At 35.4% G+C, this 26,484-nt stretch overlaps 2 protein-coding genes and 1 long non-coding RNA gene across 6 annotated transcripts in view; 1 reads left to right on the top strand and 2 right to left on the bottom strand.

Moving 5' to 3' along the window:
* LOC149500181 (uncharacterized) overlaps nt 1-26,484 on the bottom strand; it is a 574,180-nt gene that overhangs the window by 259,053 nt on the left and 288,643 nt on the right. The gene's annotated exons all lie outside the window — the stretch shown is intronic.
* Nucleotides 500-4,350, bottom strand: LOC149500184 (uncharacterized). The gene is made up of 3 exons (XM_089737372.1): nt 4,180-4,350; nt 3,727-3,886; nt 500-1,306 (listed from the first exon to the last, which is right to left on the bottom strand). Exons 1-3 carry the CDS (start codon nt 4,348-4,350, stop codon nt 1,287-1,289), a joined length of 351 nt encoding a protein of 116 aa, XP_089593498.1. The 3' UTR covers nt 500-1,286.
* LOC114245888 (uncharacterized) lies at nt 4,332-25,982 on the top strand. Of its 4 annotated transcripts, none has more exons than XM_028178193.2 (5): nt 4,334-4,480; nt 20,389-20,492; nt 20,770-20,886; nt 21,834-22,066; nt 22,627-25,982. In XM_028178193.2, exons 2-5 carry the CDS (start codon nt 20,391-20,393, stop codon nt 23,018-23,020), a joined length of 846 nt encoding a protein of 281 aa, XP_028033994.2. In that variant the 5' UTR covers nt 4,334-4,480; nt 20,389-20,390; the 3' UTR covers nt 23,021-25,982. The 4 variants fall into 4 exon arrangements, with proteins under 4 accessions (XP_089593495.1, XP_028033994.2, XP_089593496.1 ...); XM_089737370.1 differs by lacking the exon at nt 4,334-4,480 and adding an exon at nt 4,984-5,004; XM_089737369.1 differs by lacking the exon at nt 20,770-20,886 and having other exon boundaries at nt 4,332-4,480.

Genomic DNA, 26,484 nt, shown 5'->3' with positions numbered 1-26,484 from the left:
GATGGAGATCGAACTTACGGGCGAAAGCACAGGGGAGTCACTAAGTGGGTGGGTGATGAGGTGGTGAATTATGAAATGTCTTACGAAAGTATGATTTCATTAATTTTTCGCCACGAAATTCACAAAAATTTATTTTCATCGCGATCTCATGTATCAATTAATTGTTAATACCAAAATAAGAATGGGTGAGCCATTTTCTTCTATCGGTTTTGCTTTGTTTTTTTTTTTTTTTTTTTTATTGCTTAGTTGGGTGGACGAGCTCACAGCCCACCTGATTTTAAGTGGTTACTGGAGCCCATAGACATCTACAACGTAAATGCGCCACCCACCTTGAGATATAAGTTCTAAGATCTCAGTATAGCTACAACGGCTGCCCTACCCTTCAGACCGAAACACATTACTGCTTCACGGCAGAAATAGGTAAGGCGGTGGTACCTACCCGCGCGGACTCACAAGAGGTCCTACCACCAGTGAATGGTTATGAATTATTATATATTACACCAGAATGTTAGAATCATTGTGTTGACCAAAGCTGAATCCAAAATGTACACTTTTTCTTCTTTTATAATTAATATATATAGTAAATTAACATTAATTTACTATGAATATTCTTATACTTGAATATGACCAAATTAAAATTACTTTTACGGTTTAATTTCGCGTTATTATTGTCTTTATATTTTTTTCGACGTTTTCAATAATTCGTTATAGTTTTGGTAGTCATAGAAAGCGTCTGTATCGTCTACTGACTCTACTACTACTCTATGACGATAAAACTATAATGATATAAACCGTAAAAATAATTGTAATCTGCCTACGACTCGCGAAAACCGAATAGGATACCATTCATACTCAAGCTCAAATTACAGTGGTCCTTCACAAGCATAATGCTGTCGACGCTTATGTGGTTGGTCAGGCAAAGTTTCAGGCCTATCTTATAAGTCCGCACCCGTAAAACATGCGTTTGAAGGACACTGCGGGCTTGTGCAGTGGCCTTGACCAAAATGCTACGGACCGTAGCCTCAACGAATAAAACCGAACTTCACGTTCAAGATCTGAATTTAACGATCTTTTGTTATGTGCTCAGTGGACGTGACAAAAACTGTTTCATTCGAAGTTCAACCGCTAATAAGTATCTTCTTCGTGACAACTTAAAATGACAAAATTAATTTATTGTCAGTTAGCACAAAGCCCTACTGAAATACTTTACCAGTTTCTTTACCTGACTCTGGCTGACAACCTCATTATTTAATTGCGGCTACCAGCGCCCATAGACCTCATATATACTACACGTACTGTTGGAACACTGTAACGCAAACGACACTATTAGCCGCACCCATGTTTTTATTTCTTTGTATTGTTTAGACAGGTGGACGAGCTCACAGCCTTCTCCTCAATAGTTTGCACTCTTAGCAGAGTGGTCGTGGTCATCATTTCAGGTGGTGGTGCGCTTCACCAGACGTCGCCATTCCTCACGTACCGCGGCCCTTCTTGTGGACCGGTTGAAGGGACCGCTTAGAGCTGCCTTTATTTGGTCGGTCTATCGTAACGGTGACCTGTCGCGCGGTCTTGTACCCTCTATCATGCCCTGCACCACAAGGCACTCAACTGAGACGCACCCCATCACGACACATGCCCAAAGAAAGTGAGAACGATGGAGGATAGACGCTGCTTAATGCCGAGTTCCTGTAGAATTGACTGATTCGGCTCACGGCCTACCCGGTGTTAAAAGATTGCCGGAGCCCACAGACATCCATAACATAAATACTGCCACTTTGAAACATGAGCTCTAAGCCTCAGTCTTATGGTCCAACGGCTACCTAACTCTTCAAATCGAACCGCATTACAGATTCACCGCAGAAATAGTCAGAGCGTTAGTAACTACCCATACGTGCTCATGAGTAGCTCTACCATCAACTATTATCCAAATTATATTTTTTGTGGGTTTGATTATTATTACTCGACGTTATTTCTTCATCGTGATAGTCATTCATGAACATTACATAAGTATGTATTTCATTAGAATAATTGGTACCTGCCTGCGCAATTCTAACCCCGACACAGTTGAATCGCTCGATCCAAATACACAGAACATATTATTCTTTTAGGCCAAGACGACTTCATTCGACATTTGCGGCATCTACCTCATAAAAACAATGGGGCAATACTAGTATTACTTGTCTGAGTTCTCCTGACCTGGATAGACCAAATAATTTCGGGTACATCCCCAGATCTTGATGAATTAATGAGATTTTAAATTCTCGAAAATAACGGAGGCACTATATAGTAAAAAGAACTATATTTGCGTAATAAATGCCTGTAGCTGTGTATGCATAATATTGTCATATACCTAAAATAGATTTAGTATTATCTAGTCAATGAAACCGTCATGGCCTAAAGGTTAAAACGTCCGGTGCACGTAGCGATGCACCGGTGTTCGAATCCCGCAGGCGGGTACCAATTTTTCTAATGAAATACGTACTCAACAAATGTTCACGTTTTACTTCCACGGTGAAGGAATAACATCGTGTAATAAAAATCAAATCCGCAAAATTATAATTTGCGTAGTCGCTGGTGGTAGGACCTCTTGGGAGTCCGCACGGGTAGGTACCACCACCCCGCCTATTTCCGCCGTGAAGCAGTAATAAGTTTCGGTTCGAAGGGTGGGGTAGCCGTTGTAACTATACTGAGACCTTAGAACTTATATCTCGAGATGGGTGGCGCATTTACGTTGATTAGATGTCTATGGGCTCCAGTAACCACTTAACATCAAGTGGTCTGTGAGCTCGTCCATCCACTTAAGCAATAAATAAAAAAAATGACAAAATTACAAAGAAATCAAGTAGAATGACAAAAGCTTAAAATTTTGGTAAAACATGTAACAACACCTTCATATGTAGGCTCTAATTGTATTAGTTTAAATTGATGCTGGCTCAGTTCGTATGTTAATTTGAAAACTAAGTCAATCGTTTGAAATTCAATACAGTTCAATTCAATTCAAATAGACCACAAAAATATCGACACAATGGAGAACGGACAATTCATCATCAAATTTTATTGTTCCACACTGGAATAGAAGCTTATTGTAGTTATTCTATATTTCAACTGCAAATTATTTATACTTGTGGTTATACCCGTCGCTTAAGTCTTCATTTGATTAAATTTAATTTAAATTAAGATTTATATTTTGATTAAATATTTTGCGTAACCAACAATAGGTAGGTTATATAGATGTAAATGGCCATAAGTGCTATGTAATTGTTTTTTTTGTTTTGTTTTTTTTGTAGTTTCTGCCTATTCTAGAAACCTCGAGCGGTTAGTCTAGATTCACCGAACTAGTAGATGAGCCCACGGGGCTCAAACCTGACGTCGTTGCTAACACTAACCTTAGTAAGAGCAGTGCTTCGCAGAATCTACTACCGGATCGGAAACGCGACCCACTGAGAAGAGCCGGCGAGAAACTCAGTGGGTCTGTCTGTGGATTTATTTACTCGCTAAGCCCTTCGTCGGAAACGTCGGGTTCGACGAGAACGATGACCGGTGCTTGGGGTACCTAAAAACACCGTTAGTGGATCGGGAGGATCCGAAATGACGTATTTTGCGCGAAGTCGACTGTTTACCATTCGGTCCGCAGGATCGAGAATGGGAAAACTATAATTTCATTAATAACTATTAAAACTGATGTGAAAGATTATCCTGAAAGATTTTATAAAACCTATTTATTACCTGTATCCATCATAACTAAACACAATCTGAACAAGCTCCAAACAATACTTTGTGTTTTAATTTTGGCGACGCAACCGTGAAACTGGCAGCAATCGATATCATAGGCGACATTCGAACAGCTGATCTTGACGCATAGGCAACGAGACCTTTTTAAATCGTTCTGAATACAAAACGTACTCATTAAGCTTTTAGACTGAGATGAAATTCCAAAGAACACGAAATAGCTTAAATTACTTATGTAGGTACGTTACGTTTAGATTCTCAAAAAATTGCTTACAACCTTTTGTATTACTGCAAGGAAAAACGAAACCACGAAATTCTTTGTACTGATATGGTTTCAGTAACACCGTTACCTATTACAGAAACTGGGATAGACACTATTCAAAAAAAAAATGTTCACAGGTGTAGATTTCATCGAAATCGTCGTGTAAGGAATGTCAAAAGTCATCTTACCTCGTGTAAAGAATGCAAATGTAAAGAGATGTAGCAAATTGGTTGGTATAGATGTTGCGGCGCGTTAGTGTCGAGGGCGCAGGCGCGATGGTGCAGGCGCGCGCACCCCAGCCGGCTGTCACCAGGGGCAGCACTCCGCCGGCTGACCGACCCTAAGGCGCACGCGGCCATCGCTCGCCCAGAGCAGCAACACCGGCCCCTTGCGGCCAGGAGCCTCGGCGCTTCTAACACCTTCCACAACTGCCACCCGAAGGAATCGCCACAGTTCCGGCGTTCGAAGAAAAGGCCCATTGCCTATAAGGTAAAACTTCCATTATGTGCTTCATCTTGAATGACATGTCCGCCCTGAATCGTTATTTGCACGATGTTCCACTTTAATTGTTCGTTGCAAAAACATCAGTCTTTAGATGTAAAGTAAGGGTTACTGCAGTATGATAAACGAGGGGTTAAATGTGCAAATTATACTAGTCGCCGCTCTGTGCCGGTTAGCCGGTAGCCGTGTGATTAGAATTGTCTGACCTCACTTCATTGCGACTATAATATTACTAAGTTAATGTAATGAAACTATACTGATTTAATTGGGTTTTATCTACTATTTGCTACCGTTATTTCACATGTGAAATGTCCATTTTTATGTAGAGATACTTTAAAGTAATAATCGAATATACCCTTTGTAGAGTAGCTTCTGTTAATGTGAAATCAAATAATCGAAACAGATACAGAGAAAATAAATCTGTCACAAAGTAATTAATTGTTGAAATTTGTACTGTAAGTAGGTACAATACATTAAGCCAATGCTCTCGAAATTAGGAGCTACGTCTCAAGGTGGGTGGAAGTTTATACGTTGAAATGTTAATGAATACGGCTACCGCCTACCAGAGAAGCCAGATTACTCTCTCTATTGTTAATCATTTTTATCAAAGCAATTTTGTACTTTGTTTTTTCCTTATAATTGTTACTTTCTACGTAACGTTTTTTCCAGTTCATAACACATTTATTTCAGCTTCAATTAACTACACTCCAACGTCAAATACATTGTTATTTCAATTTAGGTCAAATCTGAAGTCAAATCCACCAGTAGTCCGATATCGGCTGACTGCAACTTGATTAAATAGTAGTTCTATTCGAAGGCTTCCACGGCTTTTTGATTCCGTAGTAGTTAGATTATCATTGTTTTTATCGTTGCCACATAGCATCCTTGAAATATACCAAGTATTTTCAAGTCTGTATTTGTATGATTGAACGGCCTTTGCAACATGTCAAACAAAGTTCGTAATTTATCCATAATCACGCAAGCTAACAAAATAAAAGCGTATAATTTAATGTCTTTGTAGCAAAAGTAAAAATACCGTAGAAGACTTCCTCAAAAACTCGTATACAACTAAAGTAATAATAATGTGTAATATGTCTTTTAGACATTGTTAAAACTATTTTAACAGCTTAAACTCGCATTTAATTTTGTCATTATATTGTTTTCGTTTCGATATTTCGAATAGGTACTTAACAGTTTTCCGTCACGGGCGATATGAGGTAATAATGATTAACGCAAGATTAAACCGTAAAAATACTTAGTGAAAGAAATAGATGAAATATGTCTTTCTAAAGACCCAAAAGACTAAAAGACACACAATCGTAGGCCAACTGGCTACTCGCAATCCAATTCGTAGACTGTTGCATTAGTAAAATAACCATTCCAGCCTCTTGCGTCACAAGATCGGCGACAATATCCATATTAACAGCCAGGAAGGTAATTTACATACAATTTATTTGATGGAATATTACACATCAAATAATAAAACTAAAGGGTAAAAATTTCTCCATACTTCAATTTCCTATTCTTCTGTGTATCATGATAACGAAGATGACAATTACTTAAATTTTAATGCTGTTATTTTCACACACATGTCATCTGTTAGTATTATTATCTTCTATTTTCGGGATTAATACTACTTTTTCGATTTAATCTCCCTTTTTTTAGTTTTATTACATTATTTTCGACATTTGGAAAACTGTAAAGAATGCAATAACAGTAACGACAGTAATCCCTGACCACGAGAACTGTACAGTATCGAAATACCAGAAATAATACTAAATGACAATAAAAGAATGTGTTTTTGAGGCTTTTACGTAGTAAGTAACGTAGTAAAGTAGTTTCAATAATTATATCTATTGAATCATAATTATAAGATATTATTTAATGCCTTTATCCTATATTCTGCACGTATCTAAAACATATTGTTATTAGTACAAAAGACTTGGATGGATGGAGTTTTAAACGCCTGCGATCGTTAAAAACGAAGCAAATAAAATAACCTTTATCTACAATTTTATTAAACTCTGGGAACATAATTTTCCCAGCCTATAGAATCTAGGCTATTCAGATCCAGACGGCCTTCGCTTTAGCTATCGATCTGAAGTGCAAGAGCACTCCAGACAAAGACCACGATTGTGGATTGTCGTTATATAACACATTTTACTAAAATCTGATAAGATGCTGAGCAGAGATATAACACGGATGCTTTTGTATATTATAATAATTTTGTAGATGAAGACTTGGCATTTTGAAAAGGAAGCTTGTTCTTGAATTTCATTGTACCTGTAACTCACTTAATCTACAAATTAAACTAAGCACACATTTACATGTGTAGACGTATTTTGCACATAATTAACTTTGTAAACATGTATCTAACTATATTGATATTGATTTACGCTTGTATCATATAAACTCTATAAATACTGTGGTGATTGTGAATACCTTGCTACTAAACTTTACTTCTCACAATCGTTATATCAAACCCAAATTGTAATGTATACCGGTATCGCAATTTTTTGTCAAAAACCGTGCTAGTTTTAATTTGGCAATATAAATATTTTCACATTGGGGATAAAGTTCTTTTTTATAGTACTAGTATTTTTAATTTCATTTGGAACGGTAGTCGGAAATTATCCCGTGTCTCGAAAATTAAAAAAACCCATTAAGAACTCTGAAGTTGTTTGTCTTGTACTGAATTTTCCAAAAACGACTGAATAAAAGAGCTCTGATTTTTGCCATTTGGTTGCCTAACACGATATTAAGTTGTCACAAACAAACTAAAGCCAATTATATAAGGTGTTTAATATTCAATGGAAGTTTGATAAAAATTAAAAAAGCGTAAAAATTCTACAACAATTATGAAATGAAAACTCCTCGGAACTCAGAAATATATTAATTTATTTTATTACGATGGTTTAAATCTTGGCTTTTATTCGAGTGTCATTAAAATATTCACAATAAAATAAAAACAATAAACTATATAAATAAATACTAATAATACAAAAAGAAAAAAGTTGACGCAAAAGAGAATTAATACAATATTATACTCTTAAAAGCATATCAAATAAATTCAAAATTCCAAAAATTATCAATTTTTTTTGTAGATTTAGCAAATGCTGTTGAATTATAAATGCTGGAAGATTCGATTGAGGTCTATTGATTACTAATGTTTACCTAAGTTTTAGGGATTTGCTGTTTAGTTACAATTTTACCAAGCTGAGAGCTAAAATAGCTTTTACAAGGCCCTAATTTTCCTCACCGGACCAGCGTGAAAGTCTTAGCTCTATCCGCAAGCTTCTTAACAAAATGTACTCTTTATTACACGTTTTACCCTTTAAAAGTCGAGAGCTCACCGACAAAACAGAGGGATGGGACATAAAAGGTTCCGTCGTATGTTAGAATGTAATCAAACCCTTTCGTCAACAAAAAGATACTGCAATATACGTAACGTCGGTAAATAAAACATTCAGTCCATCTGCCATCTTGTGCTTTAGTTTTACAAATCTCTCGTACAGTGAAGTCGTGTGTGATATAAAAGTTTTTCAAGTTTTAATTTTATCTCCAATCTAGTCAGGATGCATATCAAACCATACAAAGGTATTTTTATGTTGTTGAGGATGATTTTTCTTATTCAGGAAATTATGGCAGTTTTAACCAGATTCATAAAAACGGCGCTCTCAATTAAACAAGTGTTTAATTACTTACTTAATTTTTGTGTTATTCAATAATAATTTATTTTACTCAAAATTATATAAATCAATATCTAAGCTTAGCACAGTCAAAATTTTCAGCAGGTTAATGATTCACACACTTGGTAGCTAATCCGAATTTGAATTGGTAGCATGCAGTATCATAGACGCCGCCTTGTCCATTCTATAGGTATTTCCATTTAAGTTTTCCTAGGGCATTATGTGCCCTTTTCTGAACTTTCTCAGATTATAAATTAAATCATAATCTGACTTAGAACTTAGAAACTTCTCACGCTACACTAGCACGCAAGAGTTCGTGTTTTTGTGGAACAAAGAAATCGACTGTTTGAAATCGAAAGCGAATAAACGGTGGAAAAGCTGATTTACACGTGTCGAGTAAAAAAAATATTATTTGAGAAAATAAACTAAAATTTCGCAACTTTTTTATTTACTAAAAGAATGCAACGAACTGTTGTGTACAAATTGAACTTGTAATTATTTACCTAATTTACCTAATCGGGGAAAGGTGTTTAATTTTTTTTTCAAAATAGTCACGTTTACTTGATAAAACACGAAAATTACGTAGTACCACCATTCAAAAAGTAAATTCTTGCCACATTGGAAAATGCAGCGTACGGTATTTTGGATTACACTTAGGCCGACGTTTAATCCTGAGATATCGTATCAAAACTTACACGAATTCAAAATTCGTTTTACTCATTTAAACTCGATACCGTGTCGAAACAACAAGCTTCTTGTCGAAAACAAGCGTCTCTTATAATAGACTATCTTTAATCGGTCTGAATATTTAGTACATAGCTCTAGGGCAATGCTTGCGACTCAAATGTCCAAATAATACAGCGAATACAAAATATGAAGCAGCGAAAATTTATGAAATGTCCTACGGTTTCTCAAAAACGCGGAAATGCACCACCACTTAGGTATGCCACTAGAAAGGATGTAATCGATGTAATATCAGTAACACATCAGAGAAGGCTGAAAGTCATCCAAATAACTTGGTCATTAAATACAGAAAAAGAAGCTATGCTTAACGGACAAAATTGTGTATAATACGACCTACTGATGAGAAGCATACTGGAAGACACACTAAAACTGCTGCATCTCAGCAAGAAAAAAAACATTAGAAAATAGCGTTCTAATGTTTTTTTTTTTCTTAACTTGTACAGACAGCGGTGAACGTAAAATAAAAACCTAAACATCCGCTTTAAAATAAAAGGAACATTAATTATTATTATTAAACAAACGAAAATTAAAAATTCACATTTTTGAACCTTCGCCTTATTTTCATTAAGCACAGGCAGGGTAGCATGCAGAAGTAAAAACGGGCCAAGCAAGCAATGCTATAATAACAAGGATTTCCTTTAATTACACAGACATAAATTTAGATTCCCTTAGGACAATAGCATTACAACGTGCTAATATGACGTATACATAATTTACGTACTGTAATTTAAATGTTTCCACGCAACGTCAGGTTAAAAATGCTATTAAATTGGCATTGTAACCAGTTAGTGATTATTGATATACATATATTTTTTTATATGGTTAAACGCACGCAATATTCTTGGTGTTGTAGGGATATCAAAAATCATTCTTTATATCAGTACTAATGAATCAATATGGATTCACTATTTTTACACGCTTTATATTAGCTTCACTTGTATGTATGTTTGTATGTTTGTAACTGACTCTTTAGACGCGATTTTGACCCACTTTAAACGGCCAGATTTCATTCGAACTATGTAGATTTATCGAGGACCGATGACAATACAATATTTAAAAAAAAATATTGAAAAAATTGAAATTCAACTAAAAAATGAAAAAGAAATAATAGTTAAAAAGAAACTAAAAAACACGCTTTATATAAAATTCAACTAAAATATAGAAAATAAATTTTAATAAATTTAAATTGAAAATAGTGTAAAAATAAATATAATTTATTGTAAAAAAAGCGTGGAGTGCATGGTGTTATTTATTAGTTATAAATATTTTTCTGACAGATATGAGTAGAAGAATTATTATTTCAATAATATATTAAAAAAATTATTACCATTCACATTAAACTCGTACTAATAACAGAGTCGATACTATGAAAAATACAAGGTTTGCAATGATAATATGTATATTGAGGATGATTTTTTATTTTTATTTAGGTCTAGTGTTCGTGATATGATATGCACATTTAAAATCCTTAGTCCTTACATACGTCCGCTCCGATCTAAGTTTTCAATACGTTCGATAGAAAAGAGTTAGAACGATATTATAAACAAATTAATAGTGAATAACATAAAAATTACTGCGTTTCGTATTATTATAGTATAGAATTCGTGATGACTTTTTGGACTACTTTGAGGATAACGCATTTAAAAGATATTTAATTTTTAATGCATAGGTAGTCATAACGGTGGCCACTTGACACTTTTACTTGATTTATTTTTGTTCACTGTTTTTGGTCAAACCATTATCAAGTAATACAGTTACGTTAATACATACATGAGTTACAATTAATCTAATTTTTATGAAAGTCAACAAATTTATTGGTAAATTTGAATAAAATATATTTTTCCAACTTAAACAACATAAAATGTGTTTGCCTACCCTACGGCTAGCGACGTATGAATTACGATTTGTTTGGAGGTCTACAGAGGGTAGTATGTAATGCCAGATTCAAGGTTGTCTCACAGGCGCGGCTCCCTCACGGCTCCTAGCTTTTGATTCCGAACGAAAAACACGCTCTACAAATTAGTTTGAAAATGAATTTTCTCCGGCTTCATTTGATTGTTTATAATACTCATCTGTTCATTATAAATTGATTACGACATTTACCTTCACAAGAGAAATTCAATTCAAGGAATATGTTTTTAATGATTTATTATCGATATGCAAATTCAATTTTATTAACGCCCTAACCCTCTCCTCATCTCAGCTTGTCCACTACCCATTATGTCACACTGAACATAAGCCTCTCCAATTGATGTGTAGTGCGGCTGGTCCGTTTACAACCTGCATCCAACGTGACCCAGCGATTCTCACTAGGTAGTCGGTCCAACCCCTATTTAACCTTAAATTAAACCGTAAATTAAAATCCAACCTTAACAACTTCGCCTTCGAAAACACGAACGATACTGCTAATGTGCTAAAACATTTTCTTCTACACACATTTCTATAATAATTAGCGAAAGTATTATATCACAAGATCTTCCAAGAAAACTGTTACCTATAACTTTTTAATTGACATACAGTTTAGCTCATCACGCAGGAATGTCATTTCATTGTGAATTATAAAATAGTCTTAGTCCTCGGAGATTAGCGAGGTTCTCTCGATTCCCAGAGCGTTTTTAATCGAAATAACATTTATTAGAAAAGGAAATTGAGTTCGCAACATATTACCAGAGAAATTGTAAATTGGAAAAAGCTTGAACATAGGACGAACTATAACATAAATATGGTAAAGATCAACCAGTCAATCAATAAAAATTAAGACTCAATATACAGACTGAATATCAATTAAAGATTGCAGCTATGACTTACTTACTTTACCACCAGTTGAACTTACAAATTTCACCAATGAAAATAATCGGCATGAAAATTGGGATATTTTATTTTCGTAAATATAATGATAATGTAAAATATGAGATAATTTATTTAAACGTTAAAGACACATGGATAAAAAATATCATTTAAATGTCCAAAGCTGCCTATGAGAAACTTAACCTACATAAACTAGTTATTAGTGTTCATAGACTTTTTGGCGGGAACGCGAGAAGTGAAGTTGTATGATTTGCTTTATTTTGTCTATTTAGTGTTTCTTCAGGTTTAAATGTGTAATAACGGTGGTTTATTAACGGTTTAATATCTATGAAAGTGCACAAATGTGGGAAAATGAAACAAAGCCGCTGGACGTAACTTCTCGGGATCCTCCAAAAAGACCATTGAAAAAATCTTAGTAAATGACCACCATTTTACTGAGATTATATTTAATATCATATCATCTCATCTCATTTTATTTAATTTCATCCCAGTTGATCTCAAATTAATCATCTTTATTTCATTTCATTTCAGTCCATATTATCATTTTTCATAACAATAAGAATATAAATTAAAATAAGATATGACTTAAAGGTTTTAGTTATTAGGTCATAAAATCCCTTAAAAAAAGTTTTCATCTACTAAAACAAAAACACATTCGGATTTTCACGAAATTCGCATTGGACACGAATAAATTCATTACAAAACGAATTTCGTTTAATGAAATCTAATGTATATGTATAACATTATTTTACTTTCGCTTTTTATAATATATACATAATATACGTTGCAGTTCAATATAGAACTGCAACGTATTCTAATCACGTGTACCCCTTATGCGGTAAACGGAATGCAGATATGACGTCACGTACGCCCTTGAATCCTTCATGCAATCGAGCCAAACAAAACTGGCAGTAAAAAAAAACTTTTTTACATATTTCAAAAAGTTATATTGTATAACGTCTGTCCTATCTTTCAGACCGAAGCTGTGATTACTTCGCGCTAAAAATAAACACGATAGTGGCACTCATACATGCGAGCTCACAATACGGCTTACCTCTAACGCTTTTTTTTAATGCTTGGATGGATTGACGAGCTCACAGCCCACCTGATTTTAAGTGGTTACTGGAGCCCATAGACATCTATAACGTAAATGCGCCACCCATTTTGAGATATAAGTTATAAGGTCTCAAGTATAGTAACAACGGCAAGTAAAGTTCTGTGCACCCTCTAAAAGCTTTAACGCAAACCAAGCTTGTAAATATAATAATTATCCTTATACTGGTAATATCGGACATCTAATTATACAATCGGTACTTAAGAATGAAATAAAATATAATACCTACGTCTAGAAATCTAAAAGAAATTCTCAGCATTCATATAGCAATAATGTGACAAGCAAAATCATTTTCCCGTCAAAGTTTTATAAGGTAGACGAGTGAATGCTGTACACCTTTGACTTTAAGATAACTGCAGCCGTTTAATTTCAAATAAATCGCTATCGTTATGACTTCATTCATTCAAATGACGCTATCGAATAAATATATATTCCTAAGAAGCTCGTGTTTAAACGAAATCCCCTATTCCATTTCAAGATTAAATATATTATTTTTTTCCTTTAATAATACTTAATTTACGCGTATGAAATAGCCGTACCTTATATGGAGTTATCTTCTGCGCGAGACAATTCCGACAATCTATTTTTACAAATGTAAACAATATTTTTATATCAATGAAATTGAATACTTGTTGTTTGTACGCAATATATAGGTACGTTCATGCATAATTGAGGTTGATTCAGTTGGAATTTCTGCAATTTTATTTTTCAATACAATTTTTTTTTTTTTTTTATTGCTTAGCTGTTTGGACGAGCTCACAGCCCACCTGATGTTAAGTGGTTACTGGAGCCCATAGACATCTACAACGTAAATGCGCCACACACCTTGAGATATAGTTCTAAGGTCTCAGTATAGTCACAACGGCTGCCCCACCCTTCAAACCGAAACGCATTACTGCTTCACGGCAGAAATAGGCGGGGTGGTGGTACCTACCCGTGCGGACTCACAAGAGGTCCTACCACCAGTAAAATTGTAATTGTGTAATATAAAGTTATCATTTTAGGTTTCTAAAATAATAATATTAATGCAGTAGGCGGCTCATGAGATGCGTCATCAAAAATAAATGAGTGTATACCATACCAAATTCGTTGTTTTTGTTAGTAGCTTCAAGACATTGTGACTTTACCCTGACGTCTGATGGGCGAGCTAACGGGGCTCGGCCTGATAGAATTTGCTAACATCTGCCCTAGCAAGAACAGTGATTCACTAAATCTACCACCGGAATCACGACCCACTGAAAAGGTTCAGCGAGAAACTCAGTGGGTTTTGCCTAAATCTTAAGATGCACGGCGAGAGTGGGCTCTGCCTTTTTTTTTATTGCTTAGATGGGTAGACTGGCTCAACACCTGGAGTTAAGTGTAAATGTGCCACCCACCTTGAGATATAAGTTCTAAGGCCTCAGTATAGTTACAACGGCTACCCCACCCCTCAAGCCGAAACGCATTACTGCTTCACGGCAGAAATAGACAGGGTGGTGGTACCTACCCCTGCCGACTCACAAGACGTCCTACCACCAGTAAAAAGGGTAATCAAAAGGTCCTACCTACAAGGGTAATAAAAAAAACACACTAACACATACAAATATAAAAAGCTGATATCGAAGGCTGATTGTTTATTCATGAAAACATATCGTAGGTCCGGGGAATAAATAATGTTTACCAATATTTTGCCATTCGTCATAAAGTCTTGCCACAACCGGCGACCTCAATAACCGTGCGATCGATCACCGCTGGTAGACTGTACAGATATTATTATGTTGTTATACGTATCAAATATTCAGTAAATCATATTTTACGGCTTTGAATATGTTAAATACATATGTACATACACAAGGTGACTTGTAATTCGACGTATTCCTCAGAAACAAATTAAAGATTCTCAAAAAAAAATGAATAACATGATGATAGGTAAAGTGTAAAGTAAAAATGGAAATTAAAAAATATCTTTCATTAATGAATTTTGCGACATATTTTACAAATCTTGTTCAAAGTGACATTAGGGTTAATTTTGTTTGGAAATTAGATGTATTATCACATCCCAAGAGGAATACGTCGAATTACAAGTCACCCTGTATATGTGTCATTACTTTGGAAAGCGTTGGTGCCAATTTCATTAATTTATGTTTTGTTCTCGTTTTTTTTTCTTGAGTCGTGGTGCAAAATCGTTCATCAAATATGTTGACCGTTCACACGAAAACCGCAAATATTTGAAACGACAAGACTAATATAATGACAATTGTCAATAATAAATGTAAGATTACCTAAGGGGGCCTAAGAAGACGACGTGCAAGCTGCTCTGCACGCGTTTTACGCAAGAGCATCCGGATGATGGAAGGCCGGCTTTCCTCGACCCAAGCTGGTTCTGACCCAGTGGGGTATTCCGCAGGATAACCCATTCTAACCGGCGCCATCTAGGCGGGCTCCGGATAGCCTGCCGACCGAGAGGGCTGGTGGTCGTGGCGCCGACGACCGCCGGTCCGGCGTCCCGAGGGGGAGTGTGATGGGAGAGATGTGCTCCGCACTAAACACTTCACTTTCCCCCCTTTGCCTTTTCATGGGTTCTGTCTCATGCGAGGTTCAGACGCGAGTTGTTGAGCGACAGGAGGTTTTAGTCAGTTCAACTCCGACATGCCCCGCCCTCCATCCCCAGGGGAGGGCGAAAAAAAAAAAAGTAGTTTTAGTTGGATGATTCGGGATAGCCGAAAAAAATACCAAATCGTATAAATTGAAATACTTATATGTGATACCTACTTTAACGGTGAGAAGAGCCTTGGCTCTATCCTTGGCATTGTTGACGTCTATAAGTGACGGTAACCATTCACTATCAGGTGGGCCATTGCTAATCTGCCTACTAGGGCATAAAATGAAATAAAAAGTCCTTTGTAACATTTAAAAATACAAAAAAAACTCTTGAAACTATGTACAATATCTATTCACATTTAAAATATAATGCATAATTTTATGATAATTTTATTGGTATTTAAATACAACACCCTGAGAGTCAGATTTAACAAGTTTATATAGTTATAAGTTGAGTAAGTTATATAAAAAAAAAACAAATAAAAGTTAAGCGAAATTAATTACTCTCTCTCTCTTCGGTCGGTCCCTCACTGCTGAGGATCGTGACTCCGTTCGATTACATCAACCAGCTGTCTGTCAGCTGCGAAATTAATTACTACTGATGATAATTATTATATGGTTAATTATTACTGATGGTAAGACCTCTCTCTTGTGAGACCGCACGGTTAAGTACCACCACCCCGCCTCTTTCTGCCGTGAAGCAGTAATGCGTTTCGGTTTGGAGGATGGGGTAGCCGTTGTAACTATACTTAGACCTAAGAACTTATTTCTCAAGGTGGGTGGATGCATTTACGTTGTAAATGTCTATGGGCTCCAGTAACACCTTAACACCAGGTGGGCTGTGAGCTCGAAAAAATAAAAATAATTCAGAAATTATTTGAAGTAACTAATAAACTTTGGATTTGATAGAGGCTCTTACGTGAAGTAATACTTAAAGTGTGCGTTCAATTAGAATACGCATAAGACGGCTTCATACGTATTATTCCTTTGTTCATAAGAAGACGTAGATTATTGTTACATATTCCTGTAAATTATAAACGCGACATTAACTACTAAGGTTAATTATTAATTCAATATTCTTTGTTCTGCGCTTAAGTTGTTTAATATTTTTTAAAGTGATTGTTACAACAAGTTCTTTTACTATCTAATATGTTCGTATTATTCTATGCAATATATTATAGTCTTACTATTTTTTATTATTAATTTTCTTTTTCTCTAATAAACGTGTTATATTTTTATGTTGTGTATAAATGCGTATATTATTATAAAATATATGTATCAGAATGTGTATATTTGATATATGTGTAAATATTATATTATTATTTTATGATATTATAATGTGTACGTTATTCTATATATGTATACCGTAGGTATGTGTGTCTGTATTGTACCTTTGTGCGTAAAGATGAATAAGTAAATTAAATAAATATGCAAAAAATCATCATTTATAATATAACTAGTCAGGTCATAAGTATTGTCACACAGTAAAAACTTTTCTTTTAGAATGCTGGCCACAAAAAAGTTTATTGAATTCGAATTTCGAATTGTTCATGAAAATAAAAATGTATACTTTTAGAATTTTACTCATTTTTAAATATGGAGTGGACGCTTAAAGAAGACCGTGTTGCAGTTATTGCGTTGCATCGTTGCGGTTACGCGCCAATTAAAATTTTTAACATACTGAAAATTTTGAATATAACCAAAAGATTCGTTTATCGTACCATCAAACGATACAATGAAGACTCTAGTGTAGATGACAGGTCAAGAAGTGGACGCCAGCTCATAGAGCAAAGAGCTCACAAGACTGGCTGGCGGTGCGTGAAATCGACTTCATCCGGCACGAAGACTGGCCCTCCTCCAGTCCAGATTTGAATCCGTTAGATTACAAGATATGGCAACACTTGGAGGAAAAGGCGTGCTCAGACTTTTTGGCGGGAACGCGAGCAGTGAAGTTGTGTGATTTGTTTTATTTTGTCTATTTAGTGTTTCTTCAGGTTTAAATGTGTAATAACGGTGGTTTATTAACTGTTTAATATCTGTGAAAGTGCACAAATGTGGGAAAATGAAACAAAGCTGCTGGACGTAACTTCTCGGGTTCCTCCAAAAAGTCCACTGAAAAAATCTCAGTAAATGACCACCATTTTACTGCGATTATATTTCATCCCATATCATCTTATTTCATTAAATTTCATCCTAGTTGATTAATGTCTCAAATTAATCATCTTCATTTCATTTCACTCCATATTATCATTTTTCATAAAATTAAGAATATAAAGTAAAATAAGACATGACTTAAAGGTCTTAGTTACCAGGTCATAAAATCTCTTAAAAAAAAAAAAAAAGGCGTGCTCAAAGCCTCATCCCAATTTGGAGTCACTCAAAACATCCTTGATTAAGGCAGCCGCCGATATTGACATGGACCTCGTTCGTGCTGCGATAGACGACTGGGCGCGCAGATTGAAGGCCTGTATTCAAAATCACGGAGGTCATTTTGAATAAATTTTAGTGTCATAAGAATCTATGTTTTGTTAAGTTCATTTTGGTATATGAATGGTTACATAATGAATAAACTTGTTTCAATTATTTTACATTAAACATGTGACAGAATTTATGACCTGACTAGGTACATAATAAAATTGTTATGATTTAATTTAACGAGACTTTGATACGTCTCATTATTCTCTGTGTTATACATATTTTGTTTTAGTTCATTCGCAAATCGCATTACTCCATTATAAGTATATTGTGTGGTTTAGTCTCCATACAAGTAGCTGTAACGTTTCTGTCCTTCAAGACTTTACTAATCAACCCAAAAATCAGGAGGACGCAAACTAAAGCCAATAAAATTAAACTAGCCTTACTTTTAAGGTTACGTAAGATCAACAATTGTGTAAATTAAGTGAACAGGTAATCAAGGTCATTCGATTTTGATTCAATACATAATCTATGTATTGAAACTATTTATATAGCCATTTCAGAATCATAATACTTAATATGGCGCTCTAAGCTTTGTAGTACTGACAAATTCGTAGCACTCACTCTTCAGGTACTGCGGCGTAGCGTCAACTGTGCTACGTCAAAATTTGTTCGCCCTCTACTTAGTCTGGCCATAAATACTGTTACAAAGGAAAACAAAAAAATTTCTATGGCAAATAACATTTATTACTTTTACAGTGTGTTAGTTTAATACATAAATATAAAACAATTTAAAGTATAAAAAGCTTATTAGAAGTAGTCTCCATTGGCTGCAATAGTCCTTGAAACGTTGAAGCCAGTTATCAATAGAAGCACGCACTCTTTCCATGGGAACATTTTTCACTGCCAATCGTACGGATTGTTTTAGGGACTCCAAATTATCATGGCGCTTAAAGCAAGCCCTAATTTCTAAAACTGACCATAAATCATAATCCAGCGGATTAAGATCGGGACTAGACGACGGCCAGTCTTCAGCTCTGATGAAGTCCGAAACGTTCGTTTCCAACCAAGACTGCGTAGACCGAGCTTTATGACCTGGCGCCGAGTCTTGCTGGAAGGACCATTCTTGATTATTAAACATAGTGTTGTTAAGAGGCTTCACTACCTTCTCAAGAATGGTATCTTGATACACTTGGGCCGATGTTTTGATACCTTTTTCACAAAAGTATGGCCCAGTCACTCCTTCATAGCTAATACCCCACCAAACCATCACTGAAGTCGGATAGTGCCCACGTTGCACTCTGTCGACTAATTGGGAAGCTTCCTTAGAGCTTTTAGCATAAATACGGTCATTTTGTTTGTTAAAATGTTGCTCAATTGGAAACAATTTCTCATCCGTAAACAAAATTTTTCTAGGACCTCTATTTGCGTACCGCTTCAGCAGTTGTTTCGATTTTACGACCCTATTCTCTTTTAAATTATCAGTTAAGAAATGACCAGTACGTCTCTTATAGGTTGCAAGTCCTAAGTCATCTTTTAAAATACGCGACATGGTTCTAGGTGCTATCTTCATCTCCCGAGATAAAATATTTTGCTTTCGGACAGCATTTCTTCGAATTCTTTCCCTTACTGCTTTGACCACCTTTTTCGTACGAACACTACGTGGACGGCCAGATCTTTTTCTGTCACAAACAGAGGAGGTCTCATTGCACCTATTAATAGCCCGGTACACAAACATTTTACTAATACCAAGCGTATGGAGAGTTTTAAAAATTGCATTTGGCTCCATACCTACTTTGTATAATGCAATCACAGCGATTCGGTTCTCTTTATCACCCCACTCCATTTTAATATCGCAAAATATTGTACAATGTATTGGCGCCAAAATGAGAAAACGCAATGAGCAATCATATAAAAATGACAGATTCCAAATTCAAATGTTATATTTTGTTTATTTTTAACTGTAACAGTATTTATGGCCAGACTAAGTATACTCGTACTATTTATTCAATACTGCCTAAAATGTTCATCTTCAGCTAAACCAATCAAACATAAAATAAAATAAAAATCTTTTAGACGACAATCACTCGTAGATAATCGCTTGTCTATTGTGCAAATATGTTTCATTAATGATGTTTTTAGGCAATGCAAAAATAGTCAATAAGTAAAGCTAAATATACGATAATTAGTCCACCGATACAGCATTTAATTTTAGTTCATTGAACTTTCATTTATCTTACTTGTTTAATAATCAAAAACAAATGAACCTTGCTGAAATTATTTTCCAAATAGAGAAACAAAACATTTTAAAATTTATAAGTCGCTATAATAATATTCAGATGCCCTTTTTTGGATCAGATGATAACATGATACCGAATATATTATGGTGTATAGCGACAACAAATCTCATTTTATAGAATTCAATGACCATAAAATTCTTCACAAATAAATATTTCCGGGCAGCTACATTTCTGGAGGTAGTATTTCTAAAGTTTGTTTTTATAGTTTGTATATATTCGAATGATTGCCACCGTTTATCGTTACAGAGATGGAAATCGTGCCAGAAGGAAAAAACTTTCGAATAGTTCCTGAAGACGAACTTCAAGCGGTCGCGGATTTCTTAGTGCAGTACATGCCTGAATCTCTAAAGGTAAAATAAAATATATGAGAACAAATAACATAATTTAATTTTGTTAAGATTAACTTACGAGCTGCATTTTCTATAATTGACTTTGAATTTTGTTAAAATAAACACAAGAGTCATACGAAGAGCTAGGGATCCAACCTGCCATACATAACATTGACAGATTTAGAGTGAAAACCAATCAAATAGGGATCAAAGCGAAAACCCAATTTGGGCGGATTACAAACATTAAAATGGTGATATAAAGACGAGACTTAGACAAGATTAAAACTTGTTTTTCTAGTTTCATCAGACGATTCAAACATATCTAAACAACAAAGTCTGGAACTTCCATTTTTATGTAGCGAAGAATTGGCCAGAGGACCCGATTTGCCTACATTTCCCCGGATGTACGAGCACGGTAAGAAAACGACTATACCACTGTGGAAGACCGGGTGAAATATTATCTGTACCACTAAAAATTTTTTTACAATTGGCGACATTTTTTTTTTCAAATCCTAAGTACTAATTTGTTTTATCCATTTAAATATTATAAATGAGTGCTTAGAGCTAAAAATGTGGAGGATGGCGACAATCATCCGGGCAGGCAGAGCTCAATCAAATAATAGCAGAAATTTGTAAATTTGACCGATTACATTACAATGTCTGTCAAAATCAAAGATCTCATTTCTAAAAGTTTCTACGGGAATATTTCGACTTATATAAGTTTAATTTTATAAATTTTATAAAACTTGATTTCAAAGTAAGATTGGGGTTGAAATTTCAGCCAGTAGCAAAGGCTTGACGAGAAGCTGGTGACGCGACGCTTACGCCCTGAAGTGCACTTTGACTAGAGTGTGGCTTTTCCTACAGAAACGTTAGCTCTCAATTGTGAATTTCAATTTAATTATTTGCGTTTGTAAATTTTCTTATGTTTGTTTCTTCCGGCTACAAATAATTCCTATGTAGAGTACCGGCTGTAGATAATGGTACAGTGAGACTGCAGAAGTAAGCCGGTGAAGCAGTCGTTGTACTGTAAAACTAAGAATTAGAACTCATATCTCTAGATGATTGGCGACGTCTACGTCGTTGATGTCTATGTGCTCCGATAACCACTTAACACCGGTTGACCATGAGCACATCCAAGAAAATCGACTGTGGTACCCTATTTTTGTCACGAAATGGTCAGTCACTGGAATCGCCATTATTCGCAAACAACTAAGACTTTATGTTCCAATATCTGAGACAGAAGTCAAGTTGGATCTCCAAGGGGACCTAACTTAATACGGACCGTACTATTGCCGGCTCATATAAACTAATAATATAATAAATAATATTAATAACTCCATGAACATATGAACATTGCAGCCAAACAGTCAAATTTACGAAAGCGTGACGGTGTTTTGTCCATCCGCCCGGGCTGATCTAGTTGATCTGGTGACTTCAGAAAGCATACTACTAGATTTAACTCAACCATTGTACCTGAATTTCACTCACGAAGCTATCGTTAATCGCTTCGAGAAGCGCTATGAGGCCCACGATAAGATCACCGGCGATGTTTATGCCTGTGACAATCCACCGGCGGATGTCGATACTGATGGGTAAAATTTATTTTAACTATTACTTAGAGTATTATTAAGAGTACTTTTATTTTTTTATTGCTTAGATGGGTGGACGAGCTCACAGCCCACCTGGTGTTAAGTGGTTACTAGATCCCATAGACATCTACAACGTAAATACGCCACCCACCTCGAGATATAAGTTCTAAGGTCTCAAGTATAGTTACAACGGCTGCCCCACCCTTCAAACCGAAACGCATTACTGCTTCACGGCTGAAATAGGCAGGGTACCTACCCGTGCGGACTCACAAGAGGTCCTACCATCAGTAATTACGCAAATTATAATTTTGCGGGTTTGATTTTTATTGCACAATGTTATTCCTTCACCGTGGAAGTCAATCGTGAACATTTGTTGAGTACGTATTTCATTAGAAAAATTGGTACCCGCCTGAGATTCGAACACCGGTGCATCGCTCAACACGTATGCACCGGACGGACGTCTTATCCTTTAGGCCACGACGACTTCTAAACTATTATTTACTGTTAAATTCCATGGTATACAATGTTTAGCATAATCTATCTTAATGAATATGTTTTAACAGATTGCCACCGGACGTGGAGTTAGTGCGCTTGCAGCCGGAGCACATGAAGGCCGTGCACGATCTTTATCCGGCAAGTGATATCGAATGTCGTGAGGTATTTGAGAAGTTGGTAGCCGAACTACCGGCCTACGGGATCTTTGTCGAAGGTCAACTTGCCGCTTGGATGGTTCAATCATACTACGGAGCCATGTTCTCTATGCAAACTCGCCCCGAATTCCGTAGGAAAGGTTATGGTATTTACTTAGCTCGCCGCCTAACTAAAGAAGTCGCAGCCCGGGGCTATAAGCCCTTCGTCGTCATTCGTCCGGAAAACGACGCGTCCCGTTCGCTTTACACGAAACTCGGCTTTGAGAAACGTTTCCGAACGGTGCGCGCCGTTTTGCGTCCTCGCTAGCGTATTAGAGTTGGTTACTAGCAGATTTTATTTTTTTAAGACTTTTGAAAACAAAAATCAATTTAGCTTACGGTCTTCGATCGTCTAGAGAATTTTAGTATCTAGTAGCTTTAAGGTTGGGGCGGTTAGTGCTCTCGGTCGTGACTCGAATAGTCGAAAAAAAAAAAAAACGAATGATGTTAGCTCCGTTGTATCGTACAACATTAAACTCTTAGATTTAATAATAGGGCCTCTGCTGTTTTTGCCTTAAGCATTATCATCTCCCAACATTATAACATTTCAACAACGAAAGCTTCCTTGTTAAATTCAAACTCCTAGTTAAATAATTTTAGTGTATACTTCTAGGAGCCGAAGCTTGCCAGTATTTACAGTCATTATCGAGAGCTGTGGCCGTTCATCGCGATCTCTGATTATAACCTAGTTACTAATTTCAACGACCATATTATTATGTAAAGTTGTAAGCTATAATCGGACCCTACAAATCCCACCAAGTACAATCTGAAGGGTTTTTCGTTTGTTAACGCGTTGAGTCTCATGTGATGACCGCACAGACGTCTGCTCGACCAAATACTGGGAGGTGCCAGCAATTGGTCGAGTGGGAACTGCTCTGTCTCATGGTTTATAAAATTTTGGGACCCGTTGTGACGTATGTGATAAAGCCGTTAGAGTTAACGAGATAAAAGATGAAATAGGGTGGTTAACACTAAGGAACAAAGTTTACAATTGCACCTCCGGTTTGCAAAGATGTTTAATCAAATACCGTTTTCAAATATTGTTAACATAAATATATATATATATTACGGATTTAGCTTTCATAATTTGTATACTCGGATTTGATGTGTAGGAAAGAATCAATATCTTGATAAGATTAGAAGGAAAAGAGGATGCTTTTTACTTTTTTCCATTATTATTTTTTTGAGCATGTTTCCGACCGTTTAGTACCAATGCCACGATTATGTATACGTACCGAATTCTTATCATAAAAGTCGGATTTTGTATTAAATTTGTAATTAAGTGAAACTGAAGAGTTTCTTTAAAACTGCAGTTTCAGTAAAAGACTTATGCCCGTATCTTTAGACGTTTCGTAAAATAGTCCTCCACTCTTAACTCATCCGATGATGCTCGAGAATTCCCTCCAAACTTACTCGAGTTTGGTATTTTTAGTCGACCATTACAATATTCCTCAACTATCCTCGAGTGAGGTAATAATGATGAAAATTTGATTAAATTATATGGAGGAATATTGTAATGGTCGACTAAAAATACCAAATTCGAGTAAGTTTGGAGGGAATTCTCGAGCATCATCGGATGAGTTAAGAGTGGAGGACTATTTTACGAAACGTCTAAAGATACGGGCATTAGAATCGTTTAAAATGTCTCTGTTGGGAGAAAAACATTAAATTTTTTATACAATAACGTGTTTGTAGTTAGGTAGATGTTTTTAATACGTATTTATTAAAATATGGTCCTAGGTTCATTATTCCTTGTCTCTAATATGTACCTACCAATTTCATTTCATTTCATTAAGTTATTATTAGATAACTATGTGTGCTTTTTGGAAACTTTGTTCAGGTTATGTTTAGTCTTCCTAAACAGTGGAAGGCGTGTTGTTTAAATTCAATATTGGTCACAACCTTTTCGCCTTCACATTACCGTCACATTCATTGTGATTTCAGGCATTGCCCTGGGCATACAACGGTAGTGGCGTAATAAAGCGGTACACGTTTTGTCAAACATTTTATTAATTCACACATAAACGAATAGATACCTACGTCATTCACAATCACTTAATAGGAAAGTTTTCTATGAAATTTTTGATGTGCGCTTAAAAACTAATGGGCAGAAATTCATTTTTGGCAAACAGCTCCATTTTCTTGTTGGAACGAATAAATCATACCTATACTTACAGGAAAAATGTTCCATTGCTTTTGAGCAAAAAAAATCTTAGAAGAGATTTGACAAGGCTCCTTGACGATAGTCAACGGCTGATGTCCCAGACATTGCTAATGGCTACGAGCGTCAATGACTACTTACCTCAACTTGCTGAAGCTGTTTTGAGAGATATTAAAAAATGTTAAAGTACCTATAGACATAATTAGGCCAAAAATTAGGAATGCCTAGTAAAAGGTAATCGTGATCGATATTGTTGATATAAACAACATGGCAACAGCTGAAAATGTTAATCGTGTTGGTTCTCGATAGCATCGAAACAGAATGACTTGAAAATGTTGCATTGTTAACAAAAAGATTTTCGTATGGTATAAATTTTAATAATTACGTGCCTATTACAAAACACACATCGAAATTTGAACTCACTTTGTATTGTATCGGAATTCTTTGCTCAATTAAATATTATGAGCTTCCACCTTCAACGCATTGGTTTGAATGGCCAAATTAATTGACTAAATTATACCTACTTGTTTTGTGCTTGTCATAATATATAAAACCAATATAAAACGGACACTACCTTTAAACATATATTTATAGGATTAATAAAACTTTTGAATCTATCCATTAATTTATCATCTTTGTAATCTAGTTTTCAATAAGCAGTTTGACTTTTGGGGATTTTTGAGTTTGCTGTTTGGAGTTTAACAAATATGAATCTATTATTAATAAGATCGAACGAAAATTCATCACCCGAAACAATCGGCTTATTGTAAACTTAGAACTCATAAAGTCATGCTGAATGCTTCCCTACTTCCTCAGTAGGTATACCTTGTAGTTCGATAACTCTTGAAATTATTAAATGTAAGATTTTTTTCTCTATACAATACTCACGATTCTGTAAAAATTAAGGAAAGGACACGCTTCCGTCCTGCAAAACTGCAATGATGAACATGACGGTTTTTATTTGATCAACTTCAATATGAATGTGGTGTCCATTCCGTGTTATTGTATATCAGTTTGTCACTTACCTTACAAAGGTATTGAACAATAATAAATGAGATTTAAAAGCAAACCAGAGTTTTTATTTTCACTGCAGCTATTTACGTACCTAATGCAAATGCTATTATTATTCTTGTACAATTATTAAATTACACAATATATTTTTTATTTACATATTATATATTTCCTTTGTTAATATTTTTTTATTTCATTCCAATATAACCAACCATATTACCTACAGGTAGGTAAATATTAAAAGAAAAATTAAGTCAGATTATTCTTTGGAAACGTTTCTATGTCATCCCAAAACCACATTCCTAGTGCTGCTACCAATGCACCTAATGTGTATTGATGCATATTAACTACAAGAAACATAATCGCGAAAACAGATATCAATTTTATAATTACACTGGTGCACGACTTCCAGGATAAAGAATTTACTTCAAATCAAACTTCTAAAACTTTTGTGGTCATACGCCAGAACTCAGCTTGAATGCCACTCGGTCGCTCGGTCAATTAGTTCTTTTTTGTTTTTGCTTATGTACAAACATTTTGTACATGTACATAAGAATGGG

Source organism: Bombyx mandarina, chromosome 23 (genome assembly GCF_030267445.1).
Source record: "Bombyx mandarina strain Sakado chromosome 23, ASM3026744v2".
Taxonomy (NCBI): Eukaryota; Metazoa; Arthropoda; class Insecta; order Lepidoptera; family Bombycidae; genus Bombyx; species Bombyx mandarina.
Note: the sequence above shows the minus strand (reverse complement) of the source record. Positions and strands in the feature narration are given on the sequence as shown.

Coding starts and splice junctions, on each gene's coding strand:
- LOC149500184 (XM_089737372.1), bottom strand. CDS start 4,350: ATGGCCGCGTGCGCCTTAGGGTCGGTCAGCCGGCGGAGTGCTGCCCCT. Junction 3,887..4,179: donor ATTTGCATTCTTTACACGAG/GTAAGATGACTT, acceptor TTTTGTATTCAG/AACGATTTAAAAAGGTCTCG. Junction 1,307..3,726: donor TTTAGTTATGATGGATACAG/GTAATAAATAGG, acceptor TTTGCGTTACAG/TGTTCCAACAGTACGTGTAG.
- LOC114245888 (XM_028178193.2), top strand. CDS start 20,391: ATGGAAATCGTGCCAGAAGGAAAAAACTTTCGAATAGTTCCTGAAGAC. Junction 20,493..20,769: donor ACATGCCTGAATCTCTAAAG/GTAAAATAAAAT, acceptor TTGTTTTTCTAG/TTTCATCAGACGATTCAAAC. Junction 22,067..22,626: donor GCGGATGTCGATACTGATGG/GTAAAATTTATT, acceptor ATGTTTTAACAG/ATTGCCACCGGACGTGGAGT.